Genomic DNA, 23,350 nt, shown 5'->3' with positions numbered 1-23,350 from the left:
GTTCAGTTTACAGACTAAACCTACCTTCCAGGCCTTTGAGCTTTCTTCTCAGAAACCACATATCCCACACGATCGTATCGAAGGTAGGGTTGTGGATCAGTCGTTCTGTGACCGGAGCCAATGTGGTAATGGAGACTGCCTTCAATATTCAGATCATGTATTTGTTCATCTAGCCACAGCAGAGTTAGGTGCATCCAATTAGTGGCTTGATAGATATTGATACTGCTGGGAGATTCTATGTCTTCGTGGACGCCTTGGTGAGTCTTCCCTATCTGCTTTAGGATGTGACACCGCCGAGTAGTGTTGTCTCTCTCTTGTACAGTCAGATCGAAAGCACATTGCCTCAGTTCTACGACAAGCAGCAATGCCACGAATGGGGAAACCTAAGTCTACAAAACGTTAGCGTCGTTGTTACATCGGGCGTTACGAGTGTTGCGGATACGTATGATGATCACGGTAACATCCATCTGAGCGCTGAAGTTGGTTATGTCGAAAGTGGAAGAACGCACTTCGCACGAGATCTCCCCACAGTTGTCTTTATATACATCCCTTCGCAATATCTCAAGCACCCATTTCACCAATACTAACACTAGGCAGATTACCTCTGTTGGTGCTACAGCACACCTCAATGATACTATTGCTAGCAGCGAAAGAACAGTCGATAAACTCCTGGACTTACAATCATACTAATCTAGCGCTGACTTAATACCTTTCTCCGTCTAGCCTACCAGAAGGATGCCGTCTTGGCTTACCTCTTGAAGTGTGCACCTGCATATGGCAAAGATATCAACAAGTTTTCATGTGGTGCATACCCAGATGTTTCAACTATCAGAGGCGGGCAACGGGTCTATCGGTTTTTTGGGTTCGATCTGTATACGCGCATACAGATCCCCGGAGGTTTTCAACGATGTTGCCATGGGACACAATCCTAGGTGCCCGGACGGCTTTGCAGCGAGTCCGAGGCGGAAGCCGGTTACGGCACACGGAACTCCGTGATATGAGGAGATGCGGAGCATGCTGCGCTGGAACTGCATCCTAGTAGTTGTTTTGAGTATACAACGTTATCTAGATACTAGGGCTTGTTGGGCTCTGCAAATCTGTCAATGAATACAATAGCTCAGTCGTCCGACCAGCTGACCTCGTCGACATCATGAAATGGTGCTTGCTGAAAATGACTATTAGGAGTAATGATTATTAACCCCCTTCTTGCCCATTTCCATCTCATCAAACCCGACTCATTGTTCTAAACGAGGCTAGCGCAATCATCAATAGCGCTGCCAAGATCGTTCGATAACTTACACGTACTCGTGGGATAGACTAGCTTTCTTCCAAGAAACCTTGAATACTCAACAAAGCAAAAACACAAAACACATCGTGGGTGCATCGACGTAACGTCATGAAGAGTTACGGCTCACTCCACGGACTACTGCCCACGTTTCAATGCCTCAGTCATATGATTCGTGAACAGGCCCTTCGGCGCTGATACCACCCGCCTAGAAGCAGTCACGAGGCCATGACCTGGCCAAAAGTAAATGAGTACTTTGCTGACATGGGGCTTAGCGGGACACTAAGCACGTATCGAACTCATCTCCCGCGATGGCAGAGGTATTCTCCGGACTGCCCCCATGGCATGGACCAGCTGGTTCTCATGGTGGCTGCCCGGGAAGCAGGTTCAGAAATCGCTACTTCTTGCCTCTCTCCAGGATATGCGGCATGTGGAACCCCCATTAGCCATGACAGCCCGGACCGTGGACGTGGATCTCCATGAGGCTTATCTTCGGGCTTGTTCGTGATTGTGCGATTTCCGGTGGAGATTAGGACCGGTTTGCAAGGTTATCGCATCCCCACGTCTACAAGTCGCCATCCATGGGGCTTTCGGATTGTGCGAATGCAGTACTACCGCTGGCAGTTGAGACGCTACTGACGCGGTACAGGTAGCGCGGAAAAGCTAAGAAAGTTCCGTTGGGCGGTCGGTATGTTTAGGGCTAAGGCTAAGGACGATCTGATAGCTGCGACGCAGAGCTATGGCGGGGATGATGTGCCGTGCTGCAACAGCATGCATGAGGCTCAGCTGCAGGTTGCAGATCGTTTTGGTGGCCGTTGGACAGGATCCTCGCAGAAGGACAAGTCGGTGAACGAGTCATGGGTGGATCCAGAATCGAAGAATCTGGAAACGAGGAGGCGAGGCGGATGCGCGCTGCTGACTTCATAGCACGTCTAATCACGGATACGATGGAGATCCACTTGATATCACTAATTCGCGTGTGCGTCGGAATAACCCCCAGCCCCGAGCTTCGACCTCATCACCCGCAGCTTCCCCAGGTGCATAGATAACAAACTTGACAGCTGAGGCCACGCGGCTTGTAGTCGCCACGATGTACGTTGGGGGTTGTCGCATGTATTGCCAAGATGGATGAAAACGCGGTCTGGTCGATGCAAGCCTCGCGTCGGCGATGCAGCCGAGATGCTTGCAAGCTTCGGTGTTCCTGGCGGTCCGCACCCCCACGCAAAGCCGGCGGCGGTGAGGTTCTGGTGGACGCAAGCCACAGCGTTTTCAGTAGTCCCTTGAACATCCTTCACCTAGCACGCAATAGTTGTGCACATCGCACAAAATCGCCTTACAACAGACACTACGGCGCAATTGTGGCTCCTCCAAGCTGCGAGCGGAAGCGGGAGCGCAAAGTCTGAAACCCCTGTCCGGTCTAAAAACTGGGTCTTGTGTAGAGACGCGTCAGGGCCAAAAGTTTGAATCTATTCGAGGTGTCGTGAAGTCGCCCAGATGTTGCGGCTCAATCTGGGCATTTTGGCACGCACCACCAGCCCGCGACGTACACAACACAATGCAAGCCGCAGCCTCCTTTTGCCAACCCACGTTTCCCAAAGCACAGGCTATCAGCTTGCGAATCCCGACTCATAATCCACCATGTCTAGACCCTCCGAAAAAATAGGGGCCCTAATCCGACTTTTTTTGGCACCATGCTCAAGGTTCTACGCATGTGCCCACAAAAAGGATTGAGCTGCTGCTTTATAAATACTTGAACACCACGTCCTCTGCCTTCTCTCATCCACGTATTCCTGTATTCCCATTCCAATCTTACATTCTTCACCATGCCTCCCCAAGTACCCAGGAACTTGCTGCGCGCTGCCCGCGCTCGCGCCGTTTTCCAATCCACCAGACCCTCCCGCCCTGCTGCCGTCAGGTTCCAGAGCTCCGAGGCCGTCCGACGGACACAGGAGAGCAACAACGTCTACAACGCCCCTCCCAGAGCATTCTCCCAACGTAAGGAGGAGAAGTTCACCGCTGGAACCGCTTCCACATCGCAGCGCCAGACATCAGCAGCTCCCCTAAAGCTCAACAGCAAGAATCTCTCGCAACTCCAGAATGTCACCGTCCCCACCTACCAGCGTGAGGGTGTCAAGCAAGGCATCGTCCACGTTGGTGTTGGTGGTTTCCACAGGGCCCATCTCGCAGCCTACGTTGACACTCTTCTCGAGCAATTCAACGTCCAGGACTGGTCTATCTGCGGTGTTGACCTTCAGCCATTTGCTGCTCCCATGCGCGATGCTCTGAAGCCCCAAGACAACCTCTACACCATCATTGAGCGTGCTGCTGAGGGTACCACCGCACGTGTTTGCGGTAGTATCACCGACTACCTTTTTGCTCCTGACAGCAGCGAGGCCGTCATCGCCAAGATGGCTCACCCCGACACTCACATTGTTTCTATGACTGTCACCGAGAGCGGTTACTACATGAACGAGAACACCCACCAGCTCCAGACTGACCACCCTGATGTCGCCGCCGATTTGGCTGGTGAGCAGCCGCCACGAACCGTCTTCGGCTACCTCTACGCCGCTATGGAAAGGCGCCATGCCGCCGGTCTACGACCATTCACTGTTCTGTCTTGCGACAACATGCAGAAGAACGGTGACATTAGCCGGAACATGTTGGTCTCATTTGCTCGTCACCAGAACCCCGAGATTGCCGACTGGATTGCCAACAACGGTGCTTTCCCCAACTCCATGGTTGACCGCATCACCCCCCGTACCAACGACGAGGACAAGGTCAGCCTCGCCGAGAACTTTGGTGTTGAGGACGCATGGCCCGTTGTCACTGAGCCCTTCCACCAGTGGGTTCTCGAGGACAAGTTTGTTGACGGCCGCCCTCCCTTCGAGAAGGCCGGTGTCCAGATCGTCCCCGATGTGCACAAGGTTGAGGAGTACGAGATGATCAAGCTACGTCTCCTTAACGGCAGCCACTCCGCCATGGGATACGCCGGCCAGCTCGCAGGATTCACCTACATCCACGAAGTTATCGGACACCCTGTCTACCGCCAATTCGTCATCAACATGATGCACCAAGAAGTCAAGCCCCTTCTCCCCCAGATTCCTGGTGTCAGCGTCGACGACTACTGCAACACCCTCTTGGGCCGATTCTCCAACCCTACCCTCAAGGACGAGCTTCCCCGTATCTGCCTCGGCGGCAGTGGCAAGATTCCTCAGTTCATCATGCCTAGCATCGCTGAGCAGATTGTCGCCAAGGGCCCTCTTCGCCGCCTCACCCTTGTGGCTGCTGCTTGGTTCCGCTACAACAGCGGTATCGACGACGCTGGCAAGGCCTTCAAGGTTGACGACCCCATGGTCGAGGAGCTCCAGGCCAAGGCCGCAGAGGGCCCCTTGGCTCAGCTTGAGATCAAGACTCTATTCGGTAACGATCTCCGTGAAGACGAGCGTTTCGTTTCTGAGCTCAAGGCTGCACTGGAGGGCTTGGAGCGCGAAGGTGCTTTGGCCATGATTGAGAAGTACGCTTAAGTGTGCGTTAGGAGAAAAGAGATACCCCAGGGCGACAAGCGTTGCGTCGCCATACTAGACTTTGTGTCTTTTGGATTGGTTTATGCGAAGCATATAGATGATAGATGTTGGGACATTTGCAGCATTGGCGTTGACCTCAAAAAGAAAGTGTTATAGCAAGCGTTTTTTATATAGCATTTTAATCATAGCATTTGATCGTTCATGATATTTCCAGATGCACTGCAATAATTGACCATCCGCGAATTAATTATTTTTTCCCATGCGTCTAACATACTGCAGCAATTGAGCGAGCAACATCTTCCGGTCGATATGTGGGCGCCTTGCTAAACCCTCACAACGTAGGCATAACCGCGGAGATCGATGACGTCACTATGATCATCGTATCATTGTCGGTGCCACCGTGCCCAGATGCGTCGCTACATCTGCAGCCTTATCTTCACGCTACGCTTCCTCAACATGAGCTTTGTTGGTGTAGCATGCGTTATCTACTGAGGCCTGCAGCGCTCTTACCTCTCGTACAGGATCAAATTTCAAGACCAAATTCCATGCTCGTACCCACTGTCTTCGCAAATATTACACAAATTCGCCTCTGTGGGGCAACTGCAGCGAGATGGAGTGGAGTTCGCGTACTGTAGCTGCTCCCTCCAAACTGGGACGGGACCCAGAATTTTGGACCCTGTGTTGAAGCGCTAATGTACAAGTCCCACTGCGCGGGCTCACTAGAATTTCTCCAGCAGATCTTGCCGCTTCTAGTTTTCTCCAGCTTGCCGAGTTGCGCCACCCAGAATACCTAGGTACATGTATTCAGCCTTCCTTTTTAGTCCAGGAATCTTGGCGCTATGCCGAGTCTGCTTCTGGGTGGTACGCTTTGTATACCTGCACGGCACCCTCAACACTTTGGACCAACCCGAAGAAGAGGGTAAGGCCTATCGCCACTATTGCTATCCATGAATTGAGCCAGTGGTCGCCTCTCTTACTATCTTTCAGCGCTTTTAGCAATGCCTTGGAGGTTGGCGTGGCTTCCTCGACAGCCTCCCCTAGCAGAACCAATCGATCTCGCCAGAACTGGAATCGCCCAAGACGTCTGGATGGATGTCCAGGCCGAAAATGGCCACATTGTGCTAACGTGCTGTCTACCGCCGTCTGCGTTGAGTTTGCTCGCCGCTTCTCTGACAACCATCGTCTCGTTTTGCGATCTGACTCTGGAAATAGCAGGGCGAGCGTGTCCAACGTTTCTTCGATCAGGCCGTCTGGAAAAATCGGACTATGAGACTCTATAGTAAGCACTGCTCTCTGCTGGTCTAACAATGTGTTCACACCTTTCCGTGGCTATCATCTTTCTCAAGAACGATGCATGATGGAACACACACAGCTTTTTGTCTCGTTCGACAAGACGCAAATGATCGAGCAAATTATCGGTCAGTATCACCTCGATGCCTGACATTCGCTCGATATTATAACACGTAAGATCCGAACCGACGACATCGTCCTTCGAGTCCAGTTCAATATCTAGGGGTTGATTGAAATATTCATGTACGGCATCTGCAAACGAACAGCCTTGGCTCCAGGGTAAGGAATGTTTCGCGGATATCTCGGAGGAAAGCGGTCCAGTGCTGATCATCGTGAATATGCGAGTCGCTAGCTTCAAAGAACCGTCCAACATCTTCTTCTCGTCTGACGTTGATCTTTGCGTCGTGAGTGTTTGACGGAGCCTTTCTCTGATTTCTTCTTCGTCAGCCGCGTCTTCTAGCAAGTGCGCAAGCCGCAAAAGACTTCGATGCGATCTAGCGCAGAGATGGGCGCCTTCATCAGTGAGGGCTGCGTTGCATTCCCGAGTATAGTATGCAAAATAGGCGTCCCATGCGAAATGGAATCTTTTCAACGGTAGCCCTCTTCTGTCTCGCCATAGATGCTGTATGATTTCCGCCCTAGCCTGTGGTGTAACGGTGTCCTGGAGAACTTCGTCAAGTGGGCCGATGAGTGTTGACATTTTGGATAAACAGGTTGTCTCGGTCTCAATCACAGACCTGCGTGTGTGTACACAAGAGGCTCATTTATAGGTTAGCAGTTCTTTAGGCTCTGCGACGCCTTCTTCGTGGGGTTGCAGCTTTGACCGGTGTGGCTCACGCGACCTCCAATGGCTGCGCCCCTCGACGCCTCCGCACGGCTGAGCCCCGTTGCTTGAACTAACATAGGCCCTCATTCTGCATCTTTCGATTGATTCTACGCCTACGGTGTATGTCCGAACTACTCTTATTTTTGTCTCCTCTCCATTTGTATTGAGCTGCATGCCCAACGCCGTTCTTTCGTCCTGATCGGGATGCGAGGTTAACATGGGCGAACGGTATCTCAGCCGAGCCAGATTCTGGAAGTCCGCACAACAACCTTATCCAAACGTTTGTGCCTGCATTGGAACCGAAATTGGGATCTTCCATGATAGATACTGGTGGCATGCTGCGGGACCGGCCAGGCAGCAGTTCAGCCTTGTCGAATCTGAAATTGTGGAACAACTCAACGCAGTATTAACGGAGCGTTACTCGAGTATCGTGCTATTTCATCTGTATATGATAGGGCGATCAGTGGATTCAGCAATTCCTACAATCATGTTCTTTTGCGAGGAGAAGGAGCCGCGTAAAAGGGCCAAGAAGACTATCGACGAAGGTGGTCTTTTGGGAAAGCTCGCCGGATTCCGAACTGGACACCTCGCCAAACTACCGGGGGTAGGGAGGCTGATACAGCCTGCAGCGGGGACCGAAGACATTCGGCAATCGGCAGGATCTGGCATGATATCTGATGTCTACTTCGACCCGTCAGCTCCTATCAAAGCCATCGCGATGCCAATATTCGTCAAGCAGGTCGGTAATATCCTACGGAAAGCTACAGCTAACGCTGTCTTCGAGGGAGAAAGATGTGTCTATCTGTCCGTTTCACACGTGTTCTTCGGCGACGTATCTTCACCACCAGCCGTGTCTACTGCCAGCGACAGCGAATTTGACTATGGAAGTGGAACTGAAGACGAAGATGATGACAGATGTATGGATGCGACATCGCGCGCGAGTGTCAGCTCATTAGAGGAAGGCTCTGACGACCAATCGGAATCGCCAACTTGCAAGTCTACCTCGACGACGTCACCTGTACCATCGGTCCAAAGCGATCAAGATTTTCCAGACGTGGCAGATTTGGTGCTTTTAGGTCATCTGACAACGTATTCTGTGGACCTCGATTGGGCCGTGATCGACGTCTGTCACATTGGAGTCTATTCTGCCATCTCTCAACTTAAAACAGATGTACAGAGCGAAAGTATTCAAGGGAAGTTGATTTCCAGCACGGAAAACATAGAGGTTGTTGCGCATACATCTCGAGGCCTTATCCATGGACAGTTGTCTCATACAGCAACATACATGCGACTTCCAAACAGTACCAGTTTCCAACAAGTTTACCAAGCTACGTTAGCCTCTGCTCTTGAGTGGGGTGATTGTGGAGTTGAAATCTTAGACACGGTGACCAGTCAGCCTTATGGACATGTTGTTGTGAGCTCCGCTCTAAAAGAAGTTGTATATATCGCACCAGCAACCTACGTCTTTCAGAAATCGGGAACTCGTTGGGGTAGGAGCATAGAAGCTTCTCTCGATTCTTGTCACAGAAAGGAGTTGCAGGGTTCGTATCTCTCATCAACGCATCTATCATACATCTACAGTGTGCTGTACTGACTGATAATAGATAACATAGCGTGTGCGGACTCCGTTCAGCATGAGAGGTCTTCTTTGGAAAGACAGGCAGTAACAAGAAGTCTTTCGGGTTTTGAGAGACCGTTTGGACACAGCAGGGATCAGTCTGATATCGAGTTTGTTCAGCCCGAATCCGATTGCAGTGTTAGTTCAACGAAAAAGTTTCCGACACCGATTCTCTATTCTCCTAATAGCACCACCTCGCTGTACTCTACACCACCCACAACTGTATACGCGGAGTCTTCGAGAGCTTCGACATCTGCTCTTGCCGACTGGCAAGGTATGTATACTCGACTCAGATGAGAGCTGGACTTTACAAGTATTTCAAGAGTGACGTGGAAACGTAGGAAGGGGCTAACACTGTAATCCAGATCTACAACCGCTGAGTCCGAGCAAGCCTCCAGTATACGACGATATGGGTAAACTGAGATGGATCGTCGGCAACAAACCAGAAGACTTCAAAACAACATCTAAGATGGTGACTGTTCGCCAAGCGGCCATGGGTTCCTACTTGGAGAAGGTCCACCAAATGACCATGAGCGATGATCAAGGCGCCACGAGAGCTCGATCTATCGAGTTACCCAAAAGCAAACGGAAGAACGATAGTGAAAAGAAGGATTTGGTATCCAATAAGCGACTCCAGCCTGACAGCAACGTTCCCGGTTCACAAGTAGCACACCAATCCACCCTTTCTCGGAGACCCATCGTTGTCCCGATAATGGAAGAAATGAGAGGATGTTATCCATTCGACTTATATCCAGTGCCAGAACTATTCTCCCTAGGAAGGAGCGTGGATCCTTTTGGGGTCATGTTTCCATCTCAGTCCCAACGCATCTCTTTAGAAGGACTCAAACACCACTGTAGGTATAAATTTTATGATAAACGAAGTCTGCTAATATGTCATAGTCCACCAATATTTCGCGACAGAGAGAATGATGAACATTTGGATGCCAGCATGCCTTCATTACCCTCACACTTTTCTCGGGACTCTTTACATCGCATCTTCACACCACGATGCTCTGCGTCAGTGCAAAGCAGAGAGCCTTGAGACTGCAGCATTGCGACAAGATGTGATTCATTTTGTCTCTGAGCACCTTAATAGCAGGGAAAATGGCGTTGCTGATCACAACATTGTGGCAGTACTGCAACTTATCACTGGAAACGTCATAGGTGGTGTGGACGCAGGATTAAAATTCCATCAGGATGGGTTGCAAACTATGATCCGACAACGTGGGGGCCTGCAAAAACTCGATTCGATATTGGCATCAATGGTCTCATGGCTTTCGTTGGAGACGGCCATTCTTCATGAGAAACAGCCAATTACTGAGTACTTTGAGTACTGCATGTCCCACTCGAGTAAGATGTACCCATCAACATTAGCGATACCAGAATCCCCAGTCTGGTGTCCCCATGACAATTACATCACTTTACAGAGGTCTGGCAATTGTAACGAACAGACACTACAATTGGTAGTAGACATGCGCCGTATGATTGATGGTCTGATGAACGAGGTGAGCATTGATATTGCTAGCAACTTTCGCCTTATATCTTCGCTAAAATTGATATCTAGAAGGAATCAGCGGCTCGAGCCTCTGAGTCTTTCAATCTTCTTCACAAGAAACTCACCACCATGTATATTCCAGTGTCTCAACGACAGCTTTCCGAAGAGATGAAGTGCGAAGACTGGAGATATGAAGCGGTCCGTTTGGTATCAATCATCCAAGCCACATCTCTCGCTAGACGCATTCCACTAAGTGAGGCACTTGCTAAAGTGTACGTAGCCGACGTCTCTTCGATTGCGCGGCTTCCCAGTGACCCGTTTCTTCCTCACGACAAGATGACGACCACGGATGGAGACCTGTTCGCGTTTTCGGTTAGGCCATCCGCAGTATCTGTTGTAAAAGCCTCTAAACTCTCTTCCCTCCCATCCATCTCCGCGTCCAAAAGCTATTCGTCGACTTGGCTATCTTTGACCACTTTGGGAGAGCCTACTTCTCAGTCAAAATTCCTCCAGGAGCTCATAGATGCGCTTGAGAAGTCGGACATGTCTAATTGCTGGGACAACATGGCAGGCGTACTTTTGTGGATAGCTCTTACGGCCGGTGCAGCCAGTAGTGAGAGTCATCACAGGGTGCTCGGAAGGTACTTCTTCGCACTAGCGATCAGAGTTTCAATGTTCCTGTGCTTCGAGCACCCTGAAGCTTTGCATGCGACACTTCTGCGGGTGACGAATATTCTTAAGGCATTGCACCAGCCAGAGGAAAATCAGCCAGAGGAAAATCAGCGGTTAAAGAGAAGAAAGATGTGAATCATATTTGGCAAGTTTAGAGCTCCTTATGAGATGATTGAAAGCTCGTAAAAGTATCTGCCCAGCGTAGTCCTTGCTCATGTACCAAACGACAACCTGTGTTCTGTCAGAAGACCTCGTTGAAACTACTGCTTTCATAAAAAAGGTTTCCCTACCCTACTATGTACTAAAAAATTGAAGAGGGTATCACTACGCCGATTATCGTACAAAACCGTCCCATCGTACGTGTACATCCAAAACGTCATATAAAAATAATATCAAGATCCCACCGTGTTGTCCTACGAAGGCGTCATCTTGACGACTCCAAAACCATCGTCTTTTGGTGTCGCTCTTCCTCCGCCAACCATGAATGTCCCACTGCCCTTCTCGTCGAACCAGCGACTACTCCTATGCCAGCTAGGGAGGTTTTCAGGGTCTTCGTCCTCATTCTTGCAGCCTCTTCTGCAGCCTCCATTTTGCCGCCACTGCGTACCAGCCCACTTCATACAACGTGCGTATTCAGCGCAACGACCGGCTCTTCGTTTCTTTTGTTGCGAGAAGTCTGTGAGGGTCTGCCGTGGCGTGAGACGACGGAGAGTTATGACAGCGTGCGCACAGAGATCGGGTATTGGAAGAGGTAGATGGGTAAGAGCGAGCGCTGTCGTTTCGAGCGATTCGAGGCTGTAAAGAAGTTCATCTGGTGCTGCAAGGAGGAACGACACTGGCTGTTGGACTGTAAGAGAGTTTGATATGAGACTCGAGGCTTTGCGCCTGAGTATGCGCCTGGGTCCGGTTTCCAGCTCTTTTCGTTGCTCAGGCTCGATAGCCGGCGTTAACGGTGTGACTGCTCTAACCATCGCATCGTCCAGTTCCTCGAGCGCTCCGATCGCGGCTCCGTCCACTTCCCACTCCAGCACTTCCTTCTCGCAGCCGGCCATGCCCATGTAGATCAAGTCTTTTAATTCCATCAGCAGCTCGAAGATCATGCGTTGTGGTACGGGTCGTTGTTCGAAGAGCGTCTGTATCGGTGGAAGGAATCTTTGCGCTATCTCGCCTCCAGTGTATAGGTTCTTTCCATGTGCAAAAGGGGCATTGTCAGCCATCTGTATTTCGATCTTTGACATTTGACGTGAGAGGCCAGCAGCAAGGTGACGGATTTGGATAAGCGGGTTTTGTGTGAGAGAACATTGAAGGGTCGAAGAGAGGTCTAATCGTTGAGAGTCAGTATATGCGCCTTTCTGGACAAACTCCATAAATCACAAATCGTTGGGCATATACCAGTAAATGCGACCTCTCCGGCAAGGGCAACGAGCGCCTCCGCGAGCTCTTTTTCCTTTTCCTTCAGTTCACGTCTTTGCGCCTGCATAGCCCGCCATGGTACGACGAAGCCAATGCTCTTTCCGACATTGTCTACTGCCTTTCCATCTGCGATCTCTTGCGTGCTATCCACGGTACTGCCCTTGTTATATTTCTTGCCCTTCTGGCCGCGAGCATCTTCTTGGTGGTACTGGAATGCGAGGAGGAGATCGTTGTTGTCTTTGGTATGGCGGATATTGCGCCAGACGCTTAGGACGGCATTGGTGGAGAAGATTTGTTGATATGGCGACATGATGGTTGCGCAGACAGATAGGCTTTCACATTGCTGATACAAAGGTTGTTAAAGATGCGACCGAGTGTCGGCGTCGTGGATCTACGGCGAGATCAGGCGTAAAGGGCGCTTTGTTAGCAGGTTGGTAGGACGTGATGCGATGGAAGGAGTAGGATCCATGTTTGTCAACAGAGTTAACCGCATTAGGATGCAACACGTGGGGCCGCGTGTGAGGGGCAACGCAACTACCACGCGCGACCCGTGATAGCGTGCCAAACGCGTAGGACATGGTATTTTACTCGTAGATTTCTGTTCTCATCATGATTTCGATGCTGCTCGTGTACATCGACTTCGGAATCGTGCCTTCTCCTGACTCTATAGTACATTCATATACCAGCGCTCCGTCCCAATCAATCCTGAAAGATCAAACACAGCCCCAACCGATTCCGAGTATGCTGATGCGCCGAAGAACACCGAAGTATGCATCGCTGCGAACAATGACTGAACCAACTCACCTTAAACTTATTAGATCATGCCGGCCATGCCACTTGATGCATATGCCATTGGCTTAATGTTCGGATGCGCAACGGCATCGAACTGAGTGAACTTGAGCTTATACTCGGGGCCAATCTTGATGAAAGCACCCTTGTTGTGAGTGCTGTCGCAGTAGTTGGGCGCTGAGAAGACTGTGATGCAGCGTCCATCGTGTTCGACCTCGTAACCTTCCATGCGTACTTCGTGTGACCGGATGATGGCTTCAAGGCCGTTGTTCTCACAGAAGCGCTTCGTGATGTCGGGGCCGAACTGCAGACCAACACCGCGCTTGCTGGGTCCACGGCCTGGATTCGTTTGGGGATCGGTCCACAGCATCTCCATCATAAGTCCAGACTGTCCCGGTTGACGCTGCTTGAATCGGTCAAGCTTTCTTACGTCGTCTAGTGTGATCTTGTCATCTGAGAACAGACCACCGTGAAGCACAAAGTACTTCTTGCCAATGAGGGTTGCCAAAGGAAGCGCGGAGAAGGACTCGGAGAACAATTTGAACACGCGCTCGGTGTACTTGGCCCTACATTCACCCTCGAAACCGTACATCCTGTTCATATCGTCCGTCTCGTGATTGCCGCGATTCAGGAAGAAGGTATTGGGGTATAGCCATTTGTAAGCGTATAGTAGAAGGGCGATTTCGGTAGACCATGAACCTCGGTCAACAAAGTCGCCGTTGAAGAGGAATGCGTGCTTTTCGGAGGGTTTGCCAGCGAGGCGGAAGATCTCCATGAGGTCGAAGAATTGGCCTAGCCTTGTCAGTATACAACGAGTCCATGAATCTTTTCCTCAACCTACCGTGGGTGTCTCCACAGACTGTAATCTCCTGACCATCCGCAACATCATGCTCGACCATAGTGGGTTCTTTCTTGACAATGTCCATTACGGCGATGATGATCTGGTAGACATACTTCTTGGCCAGCTTCTTTCCGTTCTTGAACCTCTCAATCATGTCTTCGACGAACTCCAACGTCATCTTGTCTCCCAGCTTCGCGCCATCGTATGAGGGGTCGACAGCCATGTGTTCGAGATCTAGTCCCTCCGCTGCCGATGGCGCGTCTTCAACTTCGATGGCCTTGAGGAAGGCGTCTCGCTTGACGACCTTGTCGCACTCGGCCATGCGCAGTTTCGCGTTCGCATCGTTAGGGGCTTTCTTGACGACGAGCTTCCAGTCGCGGAGTGCTTCGCGGTGCTTGAGGATGGCGGTGTTGGCTGAGGCGCGGCGGTAGTATGCCTGGTGCTGTGGTAAGCCGTCATGTCGACTAAGTGGGTTTGCGACAATGGTACCTTGACATTGTTTGGGTCCAGTTCAATTGCCGTGTCGGCATCTTGTATGGCGTAGCCATATTGTTCGAGCTTGATGTATGTCTGGGAGCAGGTTAGCAGAGGCGTGTATGCAGCAGGTGAGACTCGGTACTTGTGCGCGGTTGGTGTAGAAAGAGGGCTCTGCGTTGTATGCTTCTATCGCCTTGGTATAGAACTCCAAAGCCTTGTCCCACTCCTGGTTCCTGAAGGCATTGTTGCCCTGATCCTTGAGCTTGGTCGCTTCGTCGGTCGGGGCACCCATGATGTATCGATGCGGTGCGGGACAAACTGGGGTATGCGAGGCACGCGGGTGTGGTTGCAGAAGGCGCGACGGGTTGCTGCACCTGTTGATTGACGGGAGAGGGAAGCTGCGTCCCTGCGCAAAATACGATGACCTAACAAACAAGTGACGTACGGCGAAAAGAGAGTGAACTGTTGCCCGCACTGCCCGCCAAAAGTTATCAAGCAATTCGGTCCCGCCCTCTCGCCTCGCCTTGCCACTAACGCCTCCGCCAGCGCTTCAACCAACTAGCGACCTCGGCTCGCAACTAGACATCATGGCGCGCAAAGGTGTCGCAACGGTCAAGACGCCTAACAGAGAAGATAGGTACATGACCATCGATTCTGACGGCGAGGAGGTCACTCCCGCTGCCAGTTCTCCGAGCGATAGAACTGTTTCTCGAAAGAACAGCAGAGCAGATGAGCATCAGTACTTTGCGCATGAGCTGGAGAATGTCGATCCCGCAGCCTTACGCGAGCCACTAAACCCCTCTAAAGTGGCCGAGTCAGGTCCAGAGCCAGAGCGCCGACAGCCTCGCCAAGCTTCCGGAACCGTAGAACAAAGTAGGACACTTGCGAACGCACTGTTTCCTGCCAGCTTCAACAACGCCGTCCTTCCTTCTGTCGAAGCGTCCGAGTCGCCCACGTCCATATCTGCCCACCAAACTCCGCATCGGCATCAAGAGCCCGTACAGCAGCCCCGTTCTCGACTTCAGAAATCTGCTACGCCTTCGCGCGCTGCTGGTCGAGGTCGCGTCAACGCTTCTACAGACGCCAGTGTCTCCAGTCCCATTCACCATCTCGGTCTCACCCCCGAGAACCGCCACCAAACAGGTCAAAACTCGCATCCCAGCCTTCCGTCCTACATCGACAACCCCAACTACTTTGACATGGCACAAGACATGATTCAGGGCGGCGCGTACATCGCGCCTGGCCAGCAGCGCAACATGCGCGCCTGCATGGTCTGCTCCATCGTCCGGACTCAGAACCAGTTCCTCACCCAAGGCTGCCCGAATTGCGAAGAGATTCTCGAACTCGCCGGCAACCCCGAGCAGATCAACGATTGCACATCGCAAGTCTTTGAAGGCCTCATTACGGTTGCCGACACCTCAAGGAGTTGGGTGGCTAGATACCAGCGCCTTGAGGGCTACAAGCCAGGTGTCTACGCGACCCAGGTTGAAGGCATTCTCCCAGACGACGTGATTGGCCTGGTGGAGAGTGCAGGCATCAACTACGTGCCTAGGGATGGTAGCGAGCAGGATATGCTACCAAAGGACTAAAAGTGGAGAAGCGAAGAGGAGGACCAGACACACATATGACTGGGCAGAGGAATACAAGGGAGAGGAATACTTGCATTGCATATTCAGCGCTGGAGTTATGGTAAAAGTGCATCCACGGGTGCCTCAACAAGACGATACAACAGCTCGAAGAATCGATTTCATTACACATGGAGCTCACAACATCGCCGGTACTCTTGTGCCTTTGTCTGATGATATACGTGTCTTGTCGTGGCACGGCTGGCAGGGTCTGCGTCTTGCACTCGAAGCAGGATGCCATCATGTTTAATCCACAATACAAGAGAGTTAGATAAGCAACTCCTTCACATACGACCATAGTTTCAAGACTATAGCGCTTCCCGTTCGCTCAGCGGTACTCAAGCTTGTAAACGGCGGATTAGTAGTCAGGTGGGTGACCACTGGCGAATCCCCGCTGTTGTATGTTTTTGTCTGTTTGTTTTTGCTTGCTCAGGTCTTGAGCTTTCACATACCAAGCATAATCACATTCCTGCTGTCCTTTTGCATGCAGAGGGGCTGATTGGTGGTAATACTGCATGCATCATGTCGATAATTTGCGTGATTGGGCGCTGGAACTTGCCAGCAAAGGAACATACAAACCAGCACGGGCGCATCGTCTTCGCTAGTTGAGTCGTTATAAGACAGATCAAAAGATCGCAGATATCCGTCAGTATTCTTCTTGTTCTCAGAGACGCTATGTTCAGCGCATCATCTGACTATCACACTGACTGTCCACTGCTCTCCAGCCAAACAACACTTCTCGGACTACCCACACCCATATCCCCAATTCCTACTGTACTACTTCTGACATCTGAAACGACCACAACGTTTTCTCCATAACTCAGATAATCGGTCTCGCAATTCAATATATCCGCCTCCACGACCCCCGACTTTCCCTTTTCCTCTTCTATAGGCTTGATCTTCGCCCGTATGTCCACATTTGGCAATAGCGTATTCCCAGGCTTGAGCGGAATGAGCATGATCGGCCATTCATGCTCTTCATCTTCTTTTGCTGTGAAGTGCGCGCGTCGTTGGCCGGCAACGAGCCATACTTCAGGGTTTGCATCGATGGTGTAAACGAAATCTATGGGCTCGCTGACTTCAGTAAGGTTTGCAGCGGAGAGTAGACTGGATGGTGAGGCCCAGCGGCGCGTATGCGAGATACGTAAGGTGGTCATGAGAGGCTGACCAACTGTTGCAATAACGGAGTCTAGAGACGAAGAGGGTGAGTTGAAAGACAGTGATGCGGTGTGTAGGATGTGGGTCTGAGGAATCGAAACTGTGATAACCATCCGACGGGGTGGGTTTGGCGATGGCGGAGCGATCGCATGTTGCGTCGTGTCTGACACATCATCCTTGGTGAGCAGAATAGTCCTATGCTTCTGTAGGGATGTTAGCATATACTATCGTATAATAGGAACCACTGCTTACTTCATGCCACTTCTGCAACCAGATCTGCGTATCATCACGAATGATGAGCGGCAGACTTTCCAGACAGTCTACCCAGCCAACGTCCTCGAATGCACCTAGGTCAAGCCTTTGCAGCAACGCAATCTTTTCGTACTGGTGTGGAAGGATGTCTTGCTCCAACCGACTGGCGAATGTATCGGTAAGCAAACGAGCCAGCCGGTGCACTGGGCTTTCTTCGACAGCATCAGTGAACATCTTTCGCACTCGGTCGAGAACATCTTCATTCAAGCATCGGTACTCAACAGTCAAGGATAGGCTACCCGTGGTAGAGATTCGGCTTTGTCGCTTTTTCGCAGCGTCCGTTGCCTTCTTAGTAACCTTGTACGTAACCGCGACAGGCTGCTTCGGAAACACATGTACGGACTCCTTCGGACGCCTAGGCGCGTGGACATCGAACTCTTCAGACCCATCTAATGTAACATCCAGGAGCTCCAATGGCACATGGTTGGCGGTTTTGATGTTAAACTTCGAGAACAATGACTTGCTTTTGAAGTGGTCATGGACATTGACGTCCAGAGGCAACTCGACGGGAATAACGAAGGTTGAGGTGTACTGGAATTGGCCTTCATCAGTGAAATAGTCAACGTCTATCTTGACTGTAAGGTCTTGCAATATCGTCTCCATATCGTAGGGCACTTTCAATGTCGCTGTGGAATTTGCCGGCATGCCACCAACAGCGATAACTCCTGGTGTCGGCTTGCTCTCATCAATCGTGATCTCTCCGGCGGCCACACTTGAATTTGCCGTCCGTAGTCGTAAACCTGCTGAGGCAGACTTGAGTCGAACCTCTGCACGTGTCACCTCATTCCAGCCAGTCGAGCACTCGACCTCTATGTGTCGCGGCTTGTCGATATGGATGAAATGCGAGAGATATATCCTGGCTTGGAACGCTTCACTACGCGGGAAGCATAGAATCCGGGCTTTCTTCGCCGCTTTGAGAGAATGCGCAGAGACCGAAGTAATGATGCCAAGGGGTGTGGTTGCCTCAGCTTTCTGAAAAGGCTCGTGTACAAAGACGATGCGCTTTGCTTCCAGGACGACCCTGTCAACCATGTACGGTCCAGTCGTGTTCACGTTGCAGCCGATCCACATGCGATTCAACCCTCTCTTCAACTGTATAGCTCCAGTCTCTTCAAGCCATATATCCTTGGCTTGATTTGAAACTGCACTGACGAGGCGAATCTTGGCTGCCCCGATCTCAATCTCATCCTCAAGGTGGTGTCTAAACTGGAGGCGTAACTGGAAGCCATCTTTGTCATCGTAGTGGCGAACGTAGGGTTCTACGGAGATATCGCCAAAATACTTCGGCATCTGGACGGTAACATCGTACGGTAGCTGCTGCGAATAGCTGATGAGCTCGTGAAACACATCAGTAGTATCCACTTTATCATCGTTGAGCCAGTCGCGAGGCATATCATCTGCATCGGTCGTGCTGGCTCGCTTGACCGAATTCTTGAACGCCATCCGGCTCGCTGCCGACTTGGCTAGAAGATCAAGTACTGTTCGAACATATTCGTCCTTGCGATTGAGCTTCTTTAAGCAGCGTGCGTGCATCTTGAGCATGGTTGTCTCGACCGTGTTCCATCTGCTTTCTGCGAAGTACGACGCCATACGCCCGAAGTACATAGCAGCTGCCGCAAAATCACCAAGCTCGCTATGATAAAGTAAGCATCCAACACGCTAAACCTCAAGGGCCAGAAAACATACAATCTAAGTGCAGCTAGGTCTCCAAGTACACTTTCTGCTGACTTAGTCTGACCTGCAGCCATGTAGTGCTTGACAATTAGATCGCTCAAGGTCTGTAAAGATTAGTAAGTATGTCTAATATTGCGATATCTTTACCGACCTCGTAAAACTGTCGGAATTGCCTGATCGATAGCATTGCGGTGACTAGTGCTCCAGCAGATATGCCAAGGCGTGACTTCGAGGTTTCGGTGTTCGGTTCGGTGTTTGATTCGTCCTGCTTCAGCTCACTCTCCTCTTCCTCCTCGTCTTCCAAATTAACGTCAGCTAGCTCTTCTTTCGCATTCAGAGACGCCAAGATAGCATTCCAGCCTATGTTCCAACCCATGCTCTTGCCTGCGTGCTCGAGCAGGCGTCGCTGGATAGCAAGCAGTTGTGCTCTAGTACCGGCCAGTTCTTGCAAGCCGTTCTTCGCAGAAGGAATCGCACTTTGTTGGTTCGGCGGTGGTCGATCGTGATATTGGCCGTTCTCGAACACAACCTGTGCATTTGCCGCAGGTTGTGCATATGGCATGTCTGACGCAGGTCGTCCATGGTTGAGAGATGTTGACCGAGATGGATGGATCATTGACTTGGGCTCTGAGACCTTCATCTTTTGTTCTTTGTTGCGGCCGCCGAACGAAAGACTCTTGCCTGAAGAACCGGTTGATGAATCTCTAGAGAACCTAGTAAATGGAAGTGAGCCTGTAGAGGTTTCGCGCAGCACTTGGTCCAGCGCAGCGAATGTCCACGAACGAACAACGTTCTCAATTAGATTGTCGGGCAATGTGGTATCGTGAGCTTTCGCGCTAAACTCATGAGTAAGTACTTCGAATCGGCGGACGTGAACTAAACTTACCCATTGATCAGGTCATCTCGCAAGAGCCGTCCGGCAAAAGTGATAAAGTTCAGTGCGCGAGAGCAGAGTTCAGCCAGAGAAAAAAGATCTTCCGAATCATTGACTTGACCCCCCGACTTCATACCAATAGCGCTGTCGTCAGTCGATCGCTGAATTATGCTGGCATTTGGTCGAGGTTGTAGTTTAGCTGCGAGGTCAGAACGTGCTGAGACGGAATTTCCGAGTCTTAACAGCAAGAACATCTGGCGAGCGAAGATGTACAGCCTGAAGTCGAAGATTGAGATGTTGTTCGCGAGGATGAGACCGCGGTAGTCTTTCTTTAGCGCGTTGATTGGCCTATCGTCGTGTATGGCCGATGCTGATTCGTCCTTCCCATCCTGTTGCGCGATCTCGGCCGCTATCTGATACAGATCATCTGAGTGGCTGAGTAAAACACTTCCTTGTGCATTCTCACTTGACTGATCACGTATAACGCTGTCTAGACCGATGGAAAGCTCGTCATATCCGAGCAGAGCATCTTCGACTAGGCCTACGCTTTCGAAGCCTCTTGCCAAGCCTTCCTTTAAGATGAAGAACGTGTTGAAATTCCAGCCAGGAAACGAGCGCTGAGCGTCATTCTTCCGGATGTCCTCTTCGTACTGACTTACCCGGAGGTCAAACGAGAGGAGTATCAACATCTTGAACTTAGCTATGACATCAGCCCAGGCACGCTCTTGTTCCTGAGGGCTCTCAGTGATAGGTGGTGAGGTGACAGGCGCTGCAGCTGGAAGCATGTGCTGTGGAACTCTTTCTTTTGGCACCCGTATCTGAGCTACGCGATCAGGTGCCGATTTTGAGGAGACATTGAAGTCTGCGCGAAGCTTTTCGAGTAGGGTCGTCGTCCCGCGCGTCCATCTAGAAGCTGCCCCAGTCTTCTCCTTCTCGCCAGTCATGGTATTTGAAGACCCACGAGGCTGACTTGCTGCTGGCGTCTCAGGTACGACCACATGTAGAATCAACCATTCGTATGCATCATGGTTCTCCTGAGTGTTCGCTGTACTGCTTTGAGAAGGTGGTGTGTGTTCTTTCACCCACTCGCGGACTTGCTTCCGTGCAGTCGCCTTATAAGTCTCTGAATCGTCACATCTCAGAAGATAGACCTTTAGATAAGGAGTTTGACGCAGTCCTGGGATTTGATGTCGCCGCTCTTTCTCTTTGTTAGGTGCTCTGAAAATCTCATCCATATTCCTATTAGGCGTACCTTGACCAGGTGCTGAAGCTGACGAGGCCGCACTTGCAGCTTGTGCTGATTCTTTACTGGGCACAAGGTCAACATGCAGAGAGTCGATGGATCTCAGTGGCCGTGTAGGAGCTTTCCAGTGCAAGTTACGAAGGGGTAGGCGCGCAGCCAAGTCCTCTTGTATCAACGAAAAGACTCCAGAAGGGTCATGGTACTCGACTGCGAAGCATAAGCATAGGGGTGGTAAATTTACAGGGGTGCATACCCGTCACTTTGGAGCTTGATAGCCCGTCCATCACCGTAGGTTCAACTTGAGTTTGCCTAGAACCATCCTCTGTGGCACCCAGGGCTGGCGCACCATTTCCAGCCACACTCATGAAACGTGCACGATGAGGAATACGGTATGACGGCGGATTATGTGATTGATGACGTTTGTTCGAGTGCGCGGGTATTGATGCCGTCGCGAGACGAACGTTGCGCTTTGGGTGGCTTCACCGCTAGGCGCGACTAACCCAAATTCGGCGAAGACCCGCTCAGGCGTTGAGGTCTCCGCCACATCACGTGTGGTCGTCTCTTCTATGGCCGTTGTGCGAGCCTCTCAATCCATCACCGGTCAGCAGCGATTTTTCTCGCTTCACCCTGCCACCAGTGGATGAACACGCTCGTTCAGCCCTGCGCTATGCCTTGTGGGCTCGTGATGCGGCATTTGAGCGCCCCGTGAGTTTTCGCATTCTTCGCATTCGTCTTTCCGTGAGGGGTCTGACATATGCGCCTCTATTGTGCACCGTCGTAGGTCCCATGCGATAAATGTTAGGCAGTGTTCGATATTAGAAAGAGAGCAATACGTTATCAACGCTGTTCGGGTCTTTCTAAGCCTTATTTCGCATGCTTCTTGTTTCTTGGGACACAACATTTGACTCCCATCTTTCAGCTGTCGCACTCACTGGACTTCACTTTCTATATCTTTTGAACAAAACCATCAGCTCTCAAGATGGGCATGGGAGATTATTCACCTGGCAGTGTCTGGTATTACGCACCAAACAGAGCAGCGCCAATTGTCTTCATCGTCGTCTTCTTTGTCTCTGGAGCGCTACATGCCTGGCAGACAATGTAAATACTCCGGTTTCTGCTGATTCATTATACTGACTTTTCCTAGCAAGCACAAGTCATGGCGAACAACACTATTACTTCCATGGGCCGCTCTCTTGATGATTAGCGGCTTCGCAGTGCGACTCGCTGGTGCCTATGACACTGACAATCTAGCTTATCTCATAGCTTCAACTGTACTGATTATGTCTGGACCTCCAGTGTACGCCCTCATAAACTACTTCATACTGTCACGGCTCCTCTATTACATTCCCTACCTGGCGCCTCTTCACCCGGGACGTGTAGCAACAACTTTCATAGGTCTCGATGGCGTGTGTGAGATCCTTATCGGACAAGGTGCCTGGCGCATGGCCGACTCCAGCTCTACAGATGCAGAACGGAAGCTCGGCTCAGACCTTGTCACCGCGTCGCTGTGTCTTCAAGCAGCACTCTTCGGTGCTTTTGGGCTTCTCGCAGCACAGTTCCACCGACGTGCTAACAAGGCCGGAATACTCAAGAAGGATCTACGAGTTGTACTCTACGTCATGTACGTGAGTGCCTCTATTGTTACTATTCGTTGCATTTACTGCCTCGTCGAATACATTCTCGGCTGGGAATCCTCTATCTATCAGAACGAAATCTACTTTTGGATCTTCGAAGCTGTCATCATGGCACTCAATACTGCTCTACTCAATATCTTTCACCCTGGAAAGCGCTTGCCTCCTTCCAACACCGTTTTTCTGGCTCGCGATGGCGTAACTGAACGAAAAGGGCCCGGCTGGGGTGATGATAGGCCGTGGATCATTACCATCTTCGATCCCTTTGACCTTTGGGGCTTGGTTAAGGGGAAGGATAAGAAGACGCAGTTCTGGGATATGAGTGATGCAGAGTTAGAAGCAGCGAGAGCAGAGAAGAAAAAGAGGAAGAGGGGTGTGCTTAAGGGCTTGTTGGATCCTTTCCACCTTTGGGGTGAGCGAGGATACATTAGCAAGTACTTTAAGAAAGACCTGAATAGCGGGTCAAGGAGCAACGAGGTCGGGACCCAGCACATACACGCCGGACGATTGAGGCACAATGGTAATGATACGCACGATACTGTTTGATAGGTGTACGAGGTTCTCAGAAGTTAGGGACACTCATCTTTTCTACTTTTTGTGCCC

At 51.0% G+C, this 23,350-nt stretch overlaps 7 protein-coding genes across 7 annotated transcripts; 4 read left to right on the top strand and 3 right to left on the bottom strand.

Moving 5' to 3' along the window:
• Positions 1–3,108: 3,108 nt before the first annotated feature.
• Positions 3,109–4,809, top strand: J4E82_000140 (uncharacterized protein; the record flags this gene model as incomplete). Its single annotated transcript, XM_051726463.1, has 1 exon — positions 3,109–4,809. The coding sequence occupies one exon, from the start codon at positions 3,109–3,111 to the stop codon at positions 4,807–4,809; it is 1,701 nt and encodes a 566-aa protein (XP_051593645.1).
• Positions 4,810–7,412: 2,603 nt separating this feature from the next.
• Positions 7,413–8,960, top strand: J4E82_000139 (uncharacterized protein; the record flags this gene model as incomplete). The annotated part of the gene is made up of 2 exons (XM_051726462.1): positions 7,413–8,014; positions 8,909–8,960. The coding sequence occupies 2 exons, from the start codon at positions 7,413–7,415 to the stop codon at positions 8,958–8,960; spliced, it is 654 nt and encodes a 217-aa protein (XP_051593644.1).
• Positions 8,961–11,123: 2,163 nt separating this feature from the next.
• J4E82_000138 (uncharacterized protein) lies at positions 11,124–12,433 on the bottom strand (the record flags this gene model as incomplete). Its single annotated transcript, XM_051726461.1, has 2 exons — positions 11,124–12,031; positions 12,103–12,433. The coding sequence occupies 2 exons, from the start codon at positions 12,431–12,433 to the stop codon at positions 11,124–11,126; spliced, it is 1,239 nt and encodes a 412-aa protein (XP_051593643.1).
• Positions 12,434–12,937: 504 nt separating this feature from the next.
• On the bottom strand, positions 12,938–14,522 carry J4E82_000137 (uncharacterized protein; the record flags this gene model as incomplete). The annotated part of the gene is made up of 4 exons (XM_051726460.1): positions 12,938–13,704; positions 13,754–14,189; positions 14,243–14,323; positions 14,373–14,522. The coding sequence occupies 4 exons, from the start codon at positions 14,520–14,522 to the stop codon at positions 12,938–12,940; spliced, it is 1,434 nt and encodes a 477-aa protein (XP_051593642.1).
• A 295-nt stretch (positions 14,523–14,817) lies between these two features.
• J4E82_000136 (uncharacterized protein) lies at positions 14,818–15,819 on the top strand (the record flags this gene model as incomplete). Its single annotated transcript, XM_051726459.1, has 1 exon — positions 14,818–15,819. One exon carries the CDS (start codon positions 14,818–14,820, stop codon positions 15,817–15,819), a length of 1,002 nt encoding a protein of 333 aa, XP_051593641.1.
• A 734-nt stretch (positions 15,820–16,553) lies between these two features.
• On the bottom strand, positions 16,554–21,481 carry J4E82_000135 (uncharacterized protein; the record flags this gene model as incomplete). Its single annotated transcript, XM_051726458.1, has 6 exons — positions 16,554–17,216; positions 17,266–18,958; positions 19,012–19,103; positions 19,151–19,835; positions 19,886–21,323; positions 21,370–21,481. 6 exons carry the CDS (start codon positions 21,479–21,481, stop codon positions 16,554–16,556), a joined length of 4,683 nt encoding a protein of 1,560 aa, XP_051593640.1.
• Positions 21,482–22,095: 614 nt separating this feature from the next.
• J4E82_000134 (uncharacterized protein) lies at positions 22,096–23,293 on the top strand (the record flags this gene model as incomplete). The annotated part of the gene is made up of 2 exons (XM_051726457.1): positions 22,096–22,214; positions 22,261–23,293. The coding sequence occupies 2 exons, from the start codon at positions 22,096–22,098 to the stop codon at positions 23,291–23,293; spliced, it is 1,152 nt and encodes a 383-aa protein (XP_051593639.1).
• Between the last annotated feature and the right edge of the window lie 57 nt (positions 23,294–23,350).

The sequence above is a fragment of the Alternaria postmessia genome (genome assembly GCF_024291825.1).
Source record: "Alternaria postmessia strain BMP 2775 chromosome Unknown scaffold_1, whole genome shotgun sequence".
Lineage (NCBI taxonomy): Eukaryota > Fungi > Ascomycota > Dothideomycetes > Pleosporales > Pleosporaceae > Alternaria > Alternaria postmessia.
This window is presented reverse-complemented; position numbering and strand designations above follow the sequence as displayed.